General features: G+C 35.7%; 1 protein-coding gene across 3 annotated transcripts in view; it reads left to right on the top strand.

Annotated features, from left to right (window-relative positions):
• Nup205 (nuclear pore complex protein Nup205) overlaps positions 1-17544 on the top strand; it is a 610691-nt gene that overhangs the window by 29680 nt on the left and 563467 nt on the right. For all 3 annotated transcript variants that reach the window (XM_090405724.1, XM_090405715.1, XM_090405707.1), the window contains exon 2: positions 8571-8716. In XM_090405724.1, the coding sequence (XP_090261850.1) occupies positions 8571-8716 (146 nt within the window). The remainder of the gene's footprint in view (positions 1-8570; positions 8717-17544) is intronic.

Genomic DNA, 17544 nt, shown 5'->3' with positions numbered 1-17544 from the left:
AATTTTGATAACTCGTACTCTAATCTGGTGCAAAGTTTCATTTTTCAGAGAATTCTGCTTCGTCAGCCATTCTCCATCTTGTGTCCTTTGGTATTTCAACAGCAACAAGTGGGATAATCTCCAAAGAAAAGTCCTGGAGGACTTTTCTTTCATGTGGGTCAGATCAGTGCTTCCACTTTCCTAGTCTAAACAATTGTTTTGAATGAGTTAATGAAATTATCTTTGGTGAAATGCAGTCATCATTCCCCACTCCATATAGAATTCTCATCTACTATCCAAGCCATGGATTAATAACTGGTGTGCCAAGGGACAAGATAGTCATCCTCATCCTTACTGAAATGTGTGCAACCAGTACCGTCGACAGGGTGTAGCATAGAGGCAGCCTGCCTCATGGCGCTCTGCTTAATAAGGGCGCTCGTTCAGCCATATTGTGGTAGGCGCCGTATTACAGCAACAAGATATTTTACAAATATGTGGCATTTAGTTTACCAAATAAAAAAAGGTGTCATTTCCCATTGATAGTTAAATATGTGCTTATTATATTTTAATTATAAAAAAATTATAGTCATACATACTAAACTAAGCATTTTAGAACCCACTTATTAGATACTTAAGGAAACAACTCATAAAGCATCGTATGATGTGAATTTTATAAACTTTTATAGTCTATGCAAATATTTAGTTAAACTGAAATAAAGAGTCAAGAGACTTCACTTTGGTGATGCAAAATTATACAAATTAAGTGGATATTGAATCCAACATTATTTCAAAGCCGAATATATAGAAACTACAAGAGTTTCGTGCCGAATATAGAAACTGTAAAAGTTTTGGCGGATCCAAGCGTAAGCAACCTTTCAGGACAGGGGCAACTACGAGTCGCCCCTGTCCTGTCCTGAATCTTAAATAATTTAAATAGTAAAATTTCTCTAGTTCTGATGGTATCTCCCAAGCTCTACTCAAACGTTGTGCTAGAGAATGCACATCTGTTCTATGTTATCTCTATACCCTTTTTATACTTAGCTGATATTGACTTCAGTACATAGCAGGAAGCCTCTACTTAGCTGGCATATACCCCCAATACAAGCAAGCCTGTATTCAGTCCATTCCTGAAAGAGAGATAAAAGACTGCCACCAAACTGCCATTTGCTCTCAACTCAGTCCTCTCCAAAATTATGGAGAAGGTTATTCACTCTCAACTTCTTCATTACCTGATGGCTTTTCAGATTCAGGCCAGCAGATCTCCCAACTTATATATCCTGCCTCTGTACACATCCCTTGGATGGATATGGAAAAACTTATGCTGTTGCTCAGTATTCTCAGGGCATTTGATCATTTAGCATAGAGGCCTCCTAAGCAAATTGCTATCCTTTGCTCATTCAACACTTTGAGCCATCAGTTTTCTATCTGAGGTGGATGGCTTTTTTTTTTTCTTTTTGTACTTCCTGAACAATGGAAGAATGCTCCAGAGCTATCACCTGCTCTCATTCTCCTTCATGCAAAAAAAAAAAGCTGGTGCCTCTTATTCAATCCCCTACAGATCACTCTTCCCTCTTCATTCTAGGTATATACAAGTTTCGTCATTTCTTTCCTTCCTTCATTTCATCTACCTCTGTTTCTTCTTGGGAACAGAGGTAGATGAAATGAAGGAGATGACAAGCTGGTTTACTGTGTTTCAGGTTGCACTGTTTACAGATGTTGACTAGTGGCTGCTTGTGTTCTTACATGATTAAAAGAAAGCACAGTAATTGTAGTGGGCAGTTTGGTGGAGAAAACACCCATGCAAGTACCTATACAAATCACATAATGCAGTAACCTGTGAAAAAGTGACTGGAGGAAGTCTTTGAGAGATTGTGTCTGTTAGGCAGATTGCTCTCTTCTGTGCATCACTCCAAAAATGAAAAAAACAAAATTCTAAGGTCAGTCGAATTTGGGATTTATCAAGTGTTAGTAGTTGAGCAGGAGAAAAGTAGCATTTTGAACAAAAAAGAATACCAAATTGGAAGCTGAGGAGACTATGGATATGATATGTTTATACCAGGATAAACTAGATGTAAAAAATCAACCAAAGAAGTGGGGAACTAATCTTGCCTGGAAGTTGGAACTGTCAAAGAGGGAGTTAAGTAGGATCTTTCTTCTAGGTAACAAGACAGGACCTTGTTTTGATAGCATTGCAATTCACTAGATTATGTTTACCCCTTTTTGGAATGCAAGACAATCAGTGTTTAAGGGATTGTTTATGAAAGATCTTGCAGCTTGAATCATTTAAGTACTACAAGGTTTCATGAACAGGAATGGAGGAAATTTGTAAGAGTGTGTTTGAGGACACAGAACTCTAGGGATGCTTCAGCATTGATCAGATGATTTGTTGCTGAGAAGAAGCTGGCAATCCAGCCACATATGCTGGGAAAAAGGAGATCCTGAGATAGCAGCTTGTTGAGAAAGCCTCACTGCTAGACACAACCAAATGCTTAGGAAATATCAATAGCGGTCATGTGAATTTCTCCAGATCTTTTCATGGTTTGTGTCTAGGCAAGGTTAGGTTAGCAAGAATGGAACAAGAATGGTGGAATCCATACCAATGATCACTAATTAACAGATGGGCCTCCAGGTTACGAAGAAGCTTGCTCTTGATAACCTCCATCACTTTCAAAAGTATTGAGGTGAGGGCAGTGGAATAATAGTTTGATGACTGACTTTTCTCTTTCTTTAGGGTCATGTTGGATAAACTCTTGCTTCCATGCTGTCAGATAAGTGGCAGATGACTATGAAAGTTTATACAGGCAATTTAGGATGGGCATAATTCTGATAAGTTTTGAGCACAGCTGGACCAGGAGAATTATCATTATCAAGATTAATGATGATTTTTCTGTTGCCCTTTTGGCAAAAGATGCAGAATGAAAATTTGAAAAGCAAAAATGGAATGTCAAGTATACAATTGGTGTGAATATCTTCGAGGACGTGCTCGTATTGCTAAAATTGTCAGAAATGCACAATGGATTATGGTAATGATTCAGAGAACAGTGAAAAGCAGAGACATTATGGCTTCCATTGTATAAAGCCTTGATCAGAGCATGTTTGGATTACTATGTGCAGATTTTGGTTACCTAGTTTTTAAAAGCTTGAGGAGATATTGGAAAAGTGCCAGAAACAGTTGATACTAAGGGGTGGTTTCTGGTCTCTTTAATGTTGGGTGTGAAGAAATATTGAGGAAATGCAATTTGTAGAGTCTAGTGGATAGTAGGCTGACAGGGGATTGAGATGTATAAGTTGGTAAAGGGGTTATTACTGAATTAATGCAGGAAAATTTTTTCATACATTGGGAGGAGGCAGGAGAGAACAGGAGACCATCCCTGCAAGCTGTATAAGGAGAGTGTTAGCAGGGGTCAGTTAGGAGTAGGTTTTTTTTGCATGTTGAGTAGTGGGTGATTAGAATGCATTACCAGAGTATGTTGAGTGCAGAAACAAGAAATATGTTTTAAGAAATATGTTTTTAGTTTAATGAGTTATGTGAGAGTTTCCACACTGAGTCTTTTGACTTCATGGAGATCTGATGATGATAATAAAAAGACCAGAAGCAGAAGAGACATGCAGGGAACTAGGTCTTGGAGAGAGAAACGAAGGCACTCATTCCAGTAAGGATTATTTCAGTTATATGGTCAAGGCAAGTGTTTGAATCAGGAGAACAAAAACAGTAATGAGACCAAGGAAAAGAAATATAGAAATCCCAGAGGTCATACCACTTGTGGCATTGTAGAAAGGGCTCTTTGCCTTGGTCATTTATACAAGAGTTAGAGGAAAAGACTGATGACAAGAGGTGTGCTTGTGCGTGTCTGCCTTATCTTTGATGATGTTACATCAGGACATGAGAAAGGTGGAAACAATGAAGGCAGCTGTTGGTTGATCCAAAGGCTAGCATATTGCATTTGGCTCTTGTGAAGTCTGCTTTGGATTTGTTGATTTTCTCACACTTACTTCAGGCTGTAGCATAGGCTGAGTGAGAAGTTGGAGTTTTTGACTTGAGCCATTGAATATATGCTGTATTTTCTATCATTGACTGCAAATGCACATTTTTAGGGAACCAGGTCTTGGAGAGAAATGAAGGTGCTCATTCCGGTAATTATTTCAGTTATATGGTCAAGGCAAATGTTTGAATCAGGAGAACAGAAACAGTAATAAGACCATGGAAAAGAAAAAACATAGAAATCCCAGAGGTCATTCCACTTGGTGCCTTTATAGTGTCATGGGATATGACTGAAATTGGCTGGGAGATCAACAACCTCTGGAAAATATGTTAATGTTATGGGCAGAGTTGCTAGTTAAGAAAAGGTTAAATGTTCAGAGGAAGCATAGTAAGGGTTGTGTGTGGAATAAGAGATTTGCCTTGGTCATCTAAGCAAGAGTTGGAGGAGAAGACCAATGCCACAAGGATCTGCCTTATCTTTGAGAGATGTTACCATTGTTGCATCAGAATGAGAGTTAGAGGTGGAAACATAGTAGGGCAGAAGTTCTGATCAGCAGCCTTGCCATTTGAGCAGGAGACATGGTTAATTCATTTGGCTGTTATAAAATCTGCTGGATTTCTCTTTTCTTTTCTTTTCTTTCTTTTTTTTTTTTTTTTTTTGATTGATTTAAAGCTTTTTTTTTCCTTTGGGGTTCTCAAATAAAAATAAAATGGATAAAATATGGATGGAAACAAGAATATAATTTCTTATATTACATTTTTATTGTTCCTTCACATTAATACAGTAATGTGAAGATGATTACATTCTTTTATATCAATTATCATCATCATGCATATCAAGGATTTAGGCCTAGCATGGCCTGTTCTGGCCTTAGAAGTGTTGTTTTAATCCTGGTTTTCTTTTTCCTAATGGCTTGTACTTTAAGGCTTGTTTTGGTAATCTTTTTGTTTTCATTCTTTGAACGTGTTCCATCCATTTATGTTTATATTTTTTAATTTTTTCTATTACTGGTTCTTGGTTTAATTCTTTCATAATTTCTTCATTTCTTTTGTGATCAAATAGAGTATACTTTGCAGTTTTTCTCATAAACTTCATTTCTGCTGTTATTAATCTTTGTTTGTCTTTTTGTTTTATTGTCCAGATTTCACTTCCATACAATAAGACTGGTAGGGCTAATGTATTGTATACTTTTAGTCTGGTTTGTTTTTGAACTAGGTTTGGTTTAAATATAGTTAATTAGTTACACCTGTTATTTTTAAATATTTTGCAATTTTTTACGTTTATATCTTTTTCATTTTCATATGTGTTCATACTTCCTAGGTAGTTAAATGAATTCACATGTTCTAAGATCTTGTTATCTATTACCATTTTAGTTTTTGCTGGATCTTGTCCTTTAAAGGCCATAGTTTGTTGATTTTTCTGTTGATATTATCATACCATAATCTTCGGCTATCTCATTTAGATCTAAAATAGCTTTCTGTAAGTTATCTTCAGAATTTGTAATTATTATTTGGTCGTCGGCAAAAAGGATAGTGTTTAAGTTCACAGTAGGAGAAAGTTTAATACCTTGATGGAAATTTTTATTCCATTTTATTATTATTTCATTTAGGTAAATATTAAAAAGAGTTGCTGAGAAGGGACATTCGGACCCCTTGGTTTCTCTCTCTCTCGTATATAATAGCTCATCATTTAATCTTATTTGTATTTGATTATTTTCATATATACTTATGATAGCTTTTAGGATATTGTTTTGTATTTGTCTTTCTTTTAATATGTTAAATAAAATGCTTCTTTTAACTTTGTCAAATGCTTTTTCAAAGTCAATAAATGCAATATGTGTTTCTAAATTGTATTCTCTTCTTTTTTTGTATTATTAATTTTAGGCAAAAGGCCAGGTGTATACATGATCGTCCTTTTCTAAATCCATTCTGTACTTCTAAAATAAAGTTTTCAGAATATTTCATTAGTTTGCTATTTAAAATTCTGCTATATTATATTTTGTAACAGGAATTTAATATGCTTATACCTCTATAGTTTTTAGGGTCATCTCTACTACCTGTTTTAAAGATGGGAATCACAATTGCTTTTTTCCATTCTATTGGGGGGGGGGGTTACCAGTTGAATAAATTTTATTTAAAAATAATAGTAGTCTTTCTTTGAATCTTGTTCCTTCATATTTATATAGTTATGAACCTAGCTTATCTTCTCCAGGTGATTTTCCATTTCTTGTTTCTTTTGGGCTGATTTCTAATTCTTCTTTAGTTATTTCATTTTCATTAAATGTTTGCCAGTTGTCTTTTTTAAAATATTTATCTGTCCACAATTCAGTGTAGAAATTTAGAAATTCTTCTAATTTCAATTTGGTGTTTAACTTTATGTTTTCTTTAGTATTTGCATTTAAGTGTTTCAAAATCTTATATACATTGGGTCTTATTTTATATAAATCATGTTCTAAATTAGACAAAATTAAACTGGACAATAAAACAAAAAGACAAACAAAGATTAATAACAACAGAAATGAAGTTTATGAGAAAAACTGCAAAGTATACCCTATTTGATCACAAAAGGATTGAAGAAATAATGAAAGAATTAAATCAAGAACCAGTAATGGAAAAAAATTAAAAAAATATAAACATAAATGGATGGAACACTTTCAAAGAATGAAAACAGAAAGATTACCAAAACAAGCCTTAAAGTACAAGCCATTAGGAAAAAGAAAACCAGGACGTCCTCTTAAACAATTCAACGATGACTTCTAAGGCCAGAACAGGCCATGCTAGGCCTAAATCCTTGATATGCATGATGATGATAATTATGTTCTAAATTAGAAACAAATTTGTTCGATGATTCTCTTTCTTTTTCTGACTTATCTTTTAGCTATGGCTCTTATTCTTCAGCTATCAGCTAACGCCATTTTGTTCCCTTCATAGGGAGTAGGCGAGGCCATTTAACCTATCTAACTTTTGGAGACTGAGTGGGTAGTTCAATCTCCACTGGCAGCCAATCAGAGATAGCTGGCCCAAGGCTATCACTAATTAAGTGGCACGCAGTGAAGAGAGACGGCACAAATGCTGCCATCTCGTGGTCCCTAACCATAACACAATATATTTAATGTCTGAAATAATGTGGGTTCTACGGTCGATTTTCTTGAGTTTACGGGACGAAAACCAGAGTTTCCGGGAGGAAAAACCCGCTTGCCCGTGCCAGAGATCGACTAACTCAGGAACCGGCCGAAAAAAGGCTTAGAAAAATTTCCTCTAGTCGCTAGTCGCCGACTAGACTCGAATCAAAGTCTTCCTTCATGCGGTTTAGCATGAAGTTTGGTGTGCAAACAACACATCCACTGAGCTACACAGGCCCTAGATTCTTTTATATTCTATTTCATCTTCTAATCTTTTACTGCTTAACCATTTGTGATAGGCTTCTTTTTTTCATTTTGATTATTTCTTTGATTGTATCGTCCCATATCTTCAGTTTTTTCCTTTTATTGAATTTTTTGGTCTTTCCTAAGCTTTCATTTGCTGCTGCATTTAGTATCATTTTTATATTAAGTCATTCTGTTTCTATTTCTTCATTTTGTTTTATTTTATCTAGATATTGGTTAATTCTTTGTTCATATAGCCATTGTATATTTGTGTCATTTAATAGTCTAGTTTTATAAACAAATGTTTTAAATTTTCTTTCTGTTCTTGTAGCCATTTAGGTGGTAATCTTAATTTTATTTTAACGAGGAAGTGGTCACTGCTTATTTCATATCCTCTGTGAACTCTAACATCTAACGAAAACTTTGATGTCTTTTCATTTAAGATAAATAATCTAATATTGATTTCCATCCTCTTGCTGCCTAAGTATATTTATGTATGTCTTTATGTTTATAGAAAGAATTCATTATTTTTAGGTTATTATAAACTACAAAGTCAATCAATTTTTTACCATTCCTGTTTAGAGTATGTTCTCCATATATTCCTATATTATTATTAATTTTCGTATTTCCAATTCTTGCATTTAAGTCTCCTGCTAAAATTATGTAATCATTTTTATTTATTTTATTATATATATTTTGTAGCTGATTATAAAATTCAATATTATCCTGTTCTTTTCCTTCTTCTGGGGCATATAAACCAATTATTGTTAAATAGCCTCTATCTATTTTTATTCTAGCTTCTATTATTCTTTCATTCCATAATTTATGTTTTAACTGTTTTGAAATGGAGGTATGAATCCCAAATCATGACTCCTGCTTGTGCTCTTTGGTCTCTGTCGACTCCACTGTATATCACATTAAAATTTTCAGTTCTCATAGTTCCTTTTAATTTCTTTTTTGTTTCAGTGATTACTGCTATTTTAAAATTACTTTCATTTAATATTTGGTCTAATTCTATTTCTTTATATGCTATTCCTCTTACATTCCAGTTTGCTATATGTATTATATTTTGTCGTTTCCATTTTTGTTTTACCTTTTCCATTCCAGGGTCGTTTTTCATAGATTCATTCCGATTACCTTTTTCTATCAGCTTAAAAGTAGATCAATTATTATATCAATTATAATTTATTAATTATAATTAATTTCTGCAGAAAAAATATACACAACATATTGTCTTCTTTCAGGTGGGAGCTCATTATGGGGTCCTTTTAAAGACCTATACAAAGTTGTCAATTCTGCAATTATCAATAAAAATGTGGATGCCATTCCTGATCTAGAAGTTTCCTTAAGAAAGCATAAGCCAGATTTTATTTCTTTATTAAAAAATCCTGTTAGTTCATGCTTGTTTCATATATTATTTATGTACTTTTTAAGTTAGCATTCAAACATTTTTTTATTCATATTTTATTAAGTTGTATATCTGATATGCTATAATTATCATTGAAGTATGTCCATGTATGTATGTCAAGAAACATGGCTTGTTTGAAATAGGTTGCATATTTATCTCTGTGCAGTTTTAAATTTTTTTTTATTACTATGGTATTTAAAAATAAGTTAGTCTTTTATCTGAGAAAAAAAAAACACCATTTATGCATTTTTTTCCTCCTACTAAGAAGAATTGTTTAGACCTAACTGTGAAACCGAAGGTAAATAAAATGGCCCATTTGAATACCAAAATCAATTGACTTTCTAGATGTGCCTTGTAATTAATGGTAATGACAGTTTTCACTCACAAGGTTTGCATTTTGGAGTGTTATATGATCGAAATAAATAAATACAATAAATAACTAGTGGAGAACCAAGACCTAATTTCTCTAACTCAATCCACTGATAGCCAAAGCATGGTATTGGCTAATGGAATTAGATCTAAACCTTTTGATATTAAAACAGGATTGAAGCAAGGAGATGCCCTTTTACCCATCTTTTTTAACTTTGTTTTAGAAAAATATACTCGAGAAACTGTAAACGATAACTATAAGGGATCTGGGTGTGATGATTGATAAAAACCTATAATTCAGGGACCATATTGCAAAGATCATGAATGTAACCCAGAGGATTGCTACAACACTGAGAAGGATGCTGACCTGCGGAGATAAAAGAGTTGTCATTCCATTGTATAAAGCCCTGATCAGACCACACCTGGACTATTATGCTCAGATTTGGTCTCGAGGATTTAAAGGGGATAAATTAACCATTGAAAGAGTGCAGATGTGGATAATAAAGATGCTATCAGGACTGTACAGTGTTAATTATTAGCATAGGCTGAGGGAATGTGGACTTGTAGAGTATGAATATGAACTTTTAAACTGTTGAGAGGTAGTTACAGGTTTCTTGTAAATAAGCTTATATGTTTGTTATACATAGCATTTAATATTTCAGGAAATGACAACACATGCTAGAATATTAATTAAAAACATAGGTATTATTTCTGGGAAAACTCCCATGTTACCCCTCTTAAAAACTATTATTTTTATAGATGTCTATCTTTTGTCCGATAGATGTCTGATCTTTTGTCTATCTATCTTTGATAGATAGACAAAACCACAATGAAAAACACAACACCCTACACCACACGTATGTTTGGACAAATCAAAACCCGCAAAGACGGTTACCTGATACAGCCAATAGTCTCCTACAAAAACACCACCACAGCACCTTTATCGAAATTCATAGCCAAGCTACTCAAACCATTAATTACGACATCACGCTCTATGATAAAAAATATGGACGATCTTTTCCAAAAAATAAATAGCATAACCCTATCCCAGGAAGACATACTTCATTGGATGCAGCTTCATTATACACTAACATGGACGTTCCCAGAACATTAGACATCGTACACACACACTACTCACAGAAGACCACACCCTACACTCTCATACAAAATTAACACCTAATGATATCACAAACTTAATCAAACTAATAATCTCAGCAAACTTCTTCAAGTTCAACAACAGCATGTATATTCAAATTTTTGGACTCCCTATGGGCCAAAACATCAGCGGATAACTAGCGGAATTGTTCCTACTGTAGCACACATAGAATCACTCCCCTCCGGCATCACCATTTTGGCAGATATGTGGACGATATTCTATGCATTGGAGAACTAACACACATGACCACCTTACAAGCGTCCCTTAACAGTTACAGCAACAGACTAAAATTCACCATAGAAACAGAACAAATCCACCAATTTCTTAAACCTGACCTTAATCAGAACAAACAACAAAATAGTCAAAACTATACCACAAACCCATGCATATCGGAAACTACCTCTATTTCAACTCATACCATCCGTATTCTGTTAAAAAAATCAGTCATCCTATCACAATTTATAAATGCTTACATGTTTTCAACCAACAATAATTATCTCAACACAGAAATAAAAAAACTAACAGATTTTTAAAAATCGCAACTATCCCACACAACTAATAAATTACGCAAACAGGACAGCAAAAACACATCAAAACAACCCAACAACCAAATCAAACTTCCCAAAGGGAGGGAGAGAGAGAGAGGGTGTGACTGCTGTTGAATGTATCTACCTGTATGTGTAGGTTTTCTGTAAACAGAGAAAGTCAGGGATCCATCAGTCTGTCATGTAATCAGAGTGTCTTGGAAAGGGAGACTGTTGTTGTTTTCCTTTTTCTAAGGTAAACTGGATCCTGGGGTATTGATTGGTTAAGTGTGTAGAGAAATTGTTGAGTGTACCCAGGCCATGCGGCCAAATAGAAAACGCATTCACATAGCATAGCCAAACAGTGGGTTTATGTGGGGCAGATTTTAAGGATTTTTCTTCAAAGGTCTCCATAAAGAAGTTGGCCAGGGATGGAGATAGAGAGTGGAGAACCGATGGCTGTTTGTAGAATTTTCCTTGCCAAATGAAATAGCCTGAGTTTATGGTGAGCTGAAATAGGGCTGGGATATTGGGAGGAAATTTGGCTTGGATGAGGTCTAAGGTATCTTTGAGTGGGACATTGGTGAATAAGGACATCAGAAATGTCAGTGTATTGGAGTGAGAGGTTTTTTTATACTGGCTTTAAAGTGGGCTGAGTTTCTATGTGTGAAGGTGTGTTGCCAGTATACATACTGTGTGAGCACTTTTTGACTAAATGTTTGACTAATTTATGTGGGGGAATCAGTGCCATCCACAGTGGGACCTAATGGTACATTTTGCTTATGGATTTATGGGTAGTCCATATATCTGGGTGGGGGTGGTTAGAGTCAAAACGTTTTAGTCACTAAGTTTTTGCTAACGCAAATGATGTGAAGTCATTAGCTTCTTTATACGAGTTGTCCCAATCCTGAAAATAGTTCAGGTGCAAACTTGTTTGCTTACATTTTAATAAAGGATTAAACCAAGTATATAATTTCTTGGTATCTTTAATTTATAAAAGGTTTTAGTCTGTTAGTCACTGATTTGGGAACTGGTGGGATCATATTCTATAGGTAGACCAATGTGGGGTCTAAAAGTAAAGAGGCAAGCTTACGTGTGTAGTCTGTTTGGTTTAGAACTACAGTGGCATTTCCCTTATCAGCTTTAGTAATTATATGTAATGCTATTTCATTCAGTTATCTAAATTTTGTTAATTTTTGTATTTGAAATAATTAATCTTAGTTTTTACTTTAATTGTAATCTCATTTGATTTTGTAACAACCAGTATGGTGGCACTCTGGCATGTTCCTTTCTTTTAAGCTTACACGGTGATCCGAATACATTTTTGAAAATTATGGAGACAACTACTGATCTGGCCGCACGGGCGACAAACGCTAAACACATTCCTTAGCCACCTGAACAAACAACACGAATGCATACAATTTACCATCAAAATCGAAAATCAAAACTCGCTCCTGTTCCTAGACAACACTAGTCACACGTTTTCCTTCAGGCAGTCTATCCTTCACGGTCTACCGAAAACCGACACACACGGGCCAATACATACATGCTAATTCATACCACCACCCATCACAAAAATATGGAGTCATTAACACTCTTAAAAACAGAGCTACAACAATTTGCTCTAACCAGCAAGCCCTGAAACAAGAACTAAAAATCATCAGCGACACATTTATAAATAATGGCTATAACAAAAATACTATTAATAAAATACTCCATAAAACAACAACAAAAACGAATCTAGATTATAGTAAAACCATAGCCATCCCATACATTAAAGGGTTATCAGAAAGAAATCAACAGAATCCTACAACATTATAACCTCAATGCCACCTTTAAGCCACCCACTAAACTTAAAACCATGTTCAGCTCCTCTAAGGATCCTCTCCTCCCATTGGCACATCCTAGAGTCTTTTGCATCTGCTGCACCTGTAACTTACCGTACATTGGTGAAACAGGACGGACAATCCCTATACGCAAGAAAGAACACGTTAGACACATTAAATATAACCATTATGCTGAAGCAGGTCTCTCAGATCTTGCACTCAACACCTTACACTAAATCAACTGGAAAAGCATCCACTCTTTACACCACACAAAAACCTGGTATGAAAGGAAATTTAAGGAAGCCTGCGAAATCCTGATAAATCACCTAAATATCAACAACAAAAGATGGCATGAAAATTTCGAGGATCTGGATGGCACACATTCAGCCTACCTAATATATAAGATCCAGCATAGGTCAGGACTCTAGCCAATCTTCAGCTAGTATTAGAAACCATTCCATACCAACTGGCTGGAATGTACATTTATAATCATGATGTTAATATATGTATATAGATAGATACACAGACTTGTTGTTGCACCCAATGTATTTCTACGACCAACAGATAACACTAATAATAGGAATCTAGTGTTGATGTACAATTTTTTAAATTTTTTTAAATTTTTTTTTTTTTTCACCAGAGGTCAGACCAACAATTGTTGTAGCAGTTGGTCAGTAACTTTAACAAACCAATTTGATTGTAGTGTAGCTTGTTTTCTGTGTATAGTTGTATGCTCCAGAAGATTACCTTGATATATAAAGGTCGAAACGTCGAATGTAGATTTTAGTTATATTAAACTAAAGTTTTTATTCAAACACGGTAGTTGTCTCCATCTTCTTCTTCTTCTTCTACAGCTTCTCCCACTTAAGTGGGGTCACTGTTTGTTATGAGTCTCCTCCACACCTTCCTGTCTTGGGCTGTCACCACATCCAAGTTCTTCATCTTCAAGTCCTCTTCTACCAGCTCCCTCCATCTCTTGGCTGCCCACGCTTCTGCCTTCCTTGCACATTCATCTGCATGACCCTTCTTCCCACATATTCGTCCTCCCTCCTCATCACATGACCAAACCATCTCAACCTTGCCTCCTGTATTTTTGCTCCTAAGTTCGTAACTTTCACTGTTCCCCTGACATAGTCATTTCTCAGATGATCTTTTCTGGTCACACCGCACATCCACCTAAGCATTCTCATCTCTGCTACTTCCATCCTGCTGATGTTATTTTTCCTCAGGGCCACAGTTTCTATAGCATATGTCATAGCTGGCCTCACTCTGTCCTATAAATTTTGCCTTTCAGATTGATCGGCACCCTCTTATCGCATAACACTCCAGCCATCTACCTCCAGTTCCTCCAACCCGCTTGTATCCTGCATCCCACTTCCTTCTCAGCTCCTCCATCTTCTTCCACTGTTAAACCTAAGTATCTAAAGTCTCTCACCTTCCTGATGACATTTCCTTCCAGCTCCAGATCTGTCTCCTGGCCACCGCCCACTGCGCAACACATATATTCTGTCTTACTTCTGCTCAGTCTCATACCTCTCTCTTCCAGTACTTTTCTCCATCTTTCCAGTTTAGTTTCCGCTTCTTCTCTTGAATCTACACACACAGCAAGATGTCATCTGCATATAACATTGTCCAAGGTGCATCTTCTCTCACTTCCTCTGTTACCACCTCCATCACAATATTAAACAGAAACGGACTTAATGCTGACCCTTGATGCAAGCCAGTAGTTGTCTCCATAATTTTCAAAAATGTACTCTGGCATGTTGTTCAGCTCTGTAAATAGGATTAATGCTCCTTGCTTTAGCTTCACCTTGTAAATATGCTGATGCATGGATGAATGGCCATTAATTTCAGGCTGAAATATTTGCAGTGATAAAAATAATTTTTATTATTCTTATCCCCACTTCTAGCTGATGAATTCATAGCTGGCAGATTTAGATTGCTTGGATATGTGAAAAGAATGGGCGAGGAGAGAATGGCTAAACAATCATTCAAGATGAGGCCTTATAGAAAGCAACCTAGAGAAAGACCATGACAGCACTTGGAGGATAACATCCAATAATACTTAGTGCCTGCATGCACGTGTTGGGAGAGAAATCTTGGACTGGACTGAAAGAACTCAACACAGAAAGGAATGGAAGAAATTGTTACTTGCAGCAAAGAACCTAGAGGTTCAGAAAGTTAAGGTAGAAGTTCTCATATTTTAGTTGTATGCTCCATTATTATGCATCCACCTAGATAATGAATGAAGCTGTGCTTGCAGTTTGGGATTTAGTCACCCAAACTGTATTTTTTATTAGCTTAAACCACAAATAAACACTATGCTACATCATGAAGAAATACCAGCTAGGGTATCACCCAACCTCAAACCACAAAGTGAAAGTGGGTGCTATCAGCTGTAGAAGCATCTGTGGAAAAGAGGTGGAATTAGCAAATAAATTAGAGTGTATTAAGTTGGAATGGGTTAGAGTAATATTTGAGTGGAGACATTGGAGAAATTACTAAATAAAAATAAGTGACAAATATGATTTATCATATAAGTTAACCACCCTTGAAGAATGTGGAATGGGTTTGAACAGCACGAATTCACTTATGTGGTGTTTTATGAAAAGTATATTGGAAAATGTTTGGAGAATTGCAACAGTTTGAAAAAAACTCGCAGACTAACTGCATAGCTTAAAAATATCAAAAAAAAATTAAGAAAAAGTTAGGTATGCTATGAATGCATAAAATATATGTAGATATTAGTCTATTTTATCATTTACTACCATAAAGTATACACAAATCTATTATAAAAAGTTAAATTTTATCAAAACTTAGGCATACAAATACAGACCGTACATGGCCATTAGCAGTCAAGAGAAATATAAACAAATGTAAAGATGCAGTGTTAAATCATAACTGCATAAAATTAACTGTTAATTAGCATAAATAAAATTTTATAATGATCCGTTCATTAGTCTATAGGCTATGCTACTGCGAAGCAATCGTATCGATTGCACTAGGCTATGACAAAGCCTAGAAAGTTATACCTGTAAATGAATATGAATAATTTATTTTTCACATTATCTTTTCATTTTTGATGTCTAGTGTTAGTAATATGTATAACATGTATAGTGTTTTGTATCATATAAGGCGCAATATCGATGTATGTACTGACAGACACAATTCTTCTTGTAAACAGACGATGTAAACTCACCGTTTCAATAAATACAGTACAATGTGGTAAATGTATTTTCATTTCCTTATGATTTTCTTTAATAACATTTTCTTTTCTCTAGCTTACTTTATTGTAAGAATATAGTATATAATACATATAAAATATGTGTTAATCGACTGTTTATGTTATCAGTAAGGCTTCCAGTTAATAGTAGGCTATTAGTAGTTAAGTTTTTTGGGGAGTCAAAAGTTGTACATGGATTTTCGAACAATGCAGAAGTTTGTGTCCCTGATCCCCACAATGTTCAAGAGTCAACTGTAATTTGTTTTCATAATACATTAAAAAATTGACTAAATTAGAAATTCTGAAAGCAAAAATTTTATTTGTGCAATTACTAGGCATGTACATGCTCTTTTTGACCAGTGTCCCACAGCTGAGATGGAACATTGCTCACCAGTCTCATCTGTCTGTGAACATTTTGGAATCATCTATCTCTACATTTGTGGCCTATAGCAACACCCACCAAATATCTAAAACACATGCTCATCTCAACCTCACACCAAACTGCTTCAAAGCAATTATCACTACTTCTTCTTCTGGTTCCCATCTGCCATACGGCCGGGGGAGGGTAGCTATATGCTACCATTCTAGGGAGAGATGATTATGAGCAAGGTGGTTTCCCGTTGCCTTCCTTGCCATAAGTATTTATGACTGTAACCTGTGTGTTTACGGGGCCGGTTTGCCTGCTTGCGGGATGAAAACCCCCAGATAAACTGGCGGAAAAAACCCTGCTGCCCACGCCCAAGACCAGCTAACTTGGCTATGGCTGAGGAAGATCCTTAAGCTCCTCACGTCGTGGACGGGAATCGAACCTAGGACACTCCTTCCCCAGGCATATGGTTGCGAAGCGCAAAGCCACTAGGCTAACCGCGCGAGCTTTTATCACTACTGATTTCTTTATTTTCCACATGGAAGGGGGGGGTCATAACTCTTGCAAGATCATCAGTAATGCCCCACCTCATTTTTTATCTTTGTCTTTTCGAAAAATGCTGTTACCATGTATTCTATTCTAGTGAGTACATCATCTTCTGTTAACCTCATCTCATAGATACCAATGATTGTGGACTGATTATTTATACCAAGTCCGCAAACTCTGTACTTTTATTTCTAGCATTGATATATAAGCAAAATAGCTTGCCCCTAGCCCTCTTTCATTCCCAGAATTCCTCATCATTCAAGTGCCTTGACTTTGTTTTTCCCATTGAGGCACTCATAATTTATCTCATATGAAGCTTGATTGCTTACATTCATAGGCCCACTATCTTGTTTTTGTTTCCCTTCCACTCTCACTCGAATGCATACCATCTGCAGGAAACAGCTCTCCTACCATCAGATTTATCCCATATATCTAAGTCCTCTTTCTTTCTTTTTGCACATTGTAGCTGTCATACCATTCATAATCATTGCTCTTCTCCTCAACTCCCTACTATCATACTTTAGCAATATACAGTTCTCCCTCTCACACTCTTTGCTTCATTGTATCTAGCAACATCACAGATCTTGTGCTACCTCCTTCATACTTCCTCAAATCTTTGTATCCACCAACATGGTCCATCTCTTCTGCACTTTCTGTTCTCTTCACAGCCATAGCCACTCTTCCTTTCATTGTTCCAGCAGGAGAGAAGTCATATTAGACTCCTCTCCTGCTGGCACCTTCTTACATTTCAAATCACCAATCTCTTCTCGAAATATCCTTTCTCACTTTGCATACCCTC

This window comes from Typopeltis vanoorti, chromosome 2 (assembly GCF_054136105.1).
Source record: "Typopeltis vanoorti isolate ZY-2024b chromosome 2, IOZ_Tvanoo_1.0, whole genome shotgun sequence".
Lineage (NCBI taxonomy): Eukaryota > Metazoa > Arthropoda > Arachnida > Uropygi > Thelyphonidae > Typopeltis > Typopeltis vanoorti.
The sequence above is the reverse complement of the archived record's forward strand: the minus strand, read 5'-3'. Positions and strand labels throughout refer to the sequence as shown.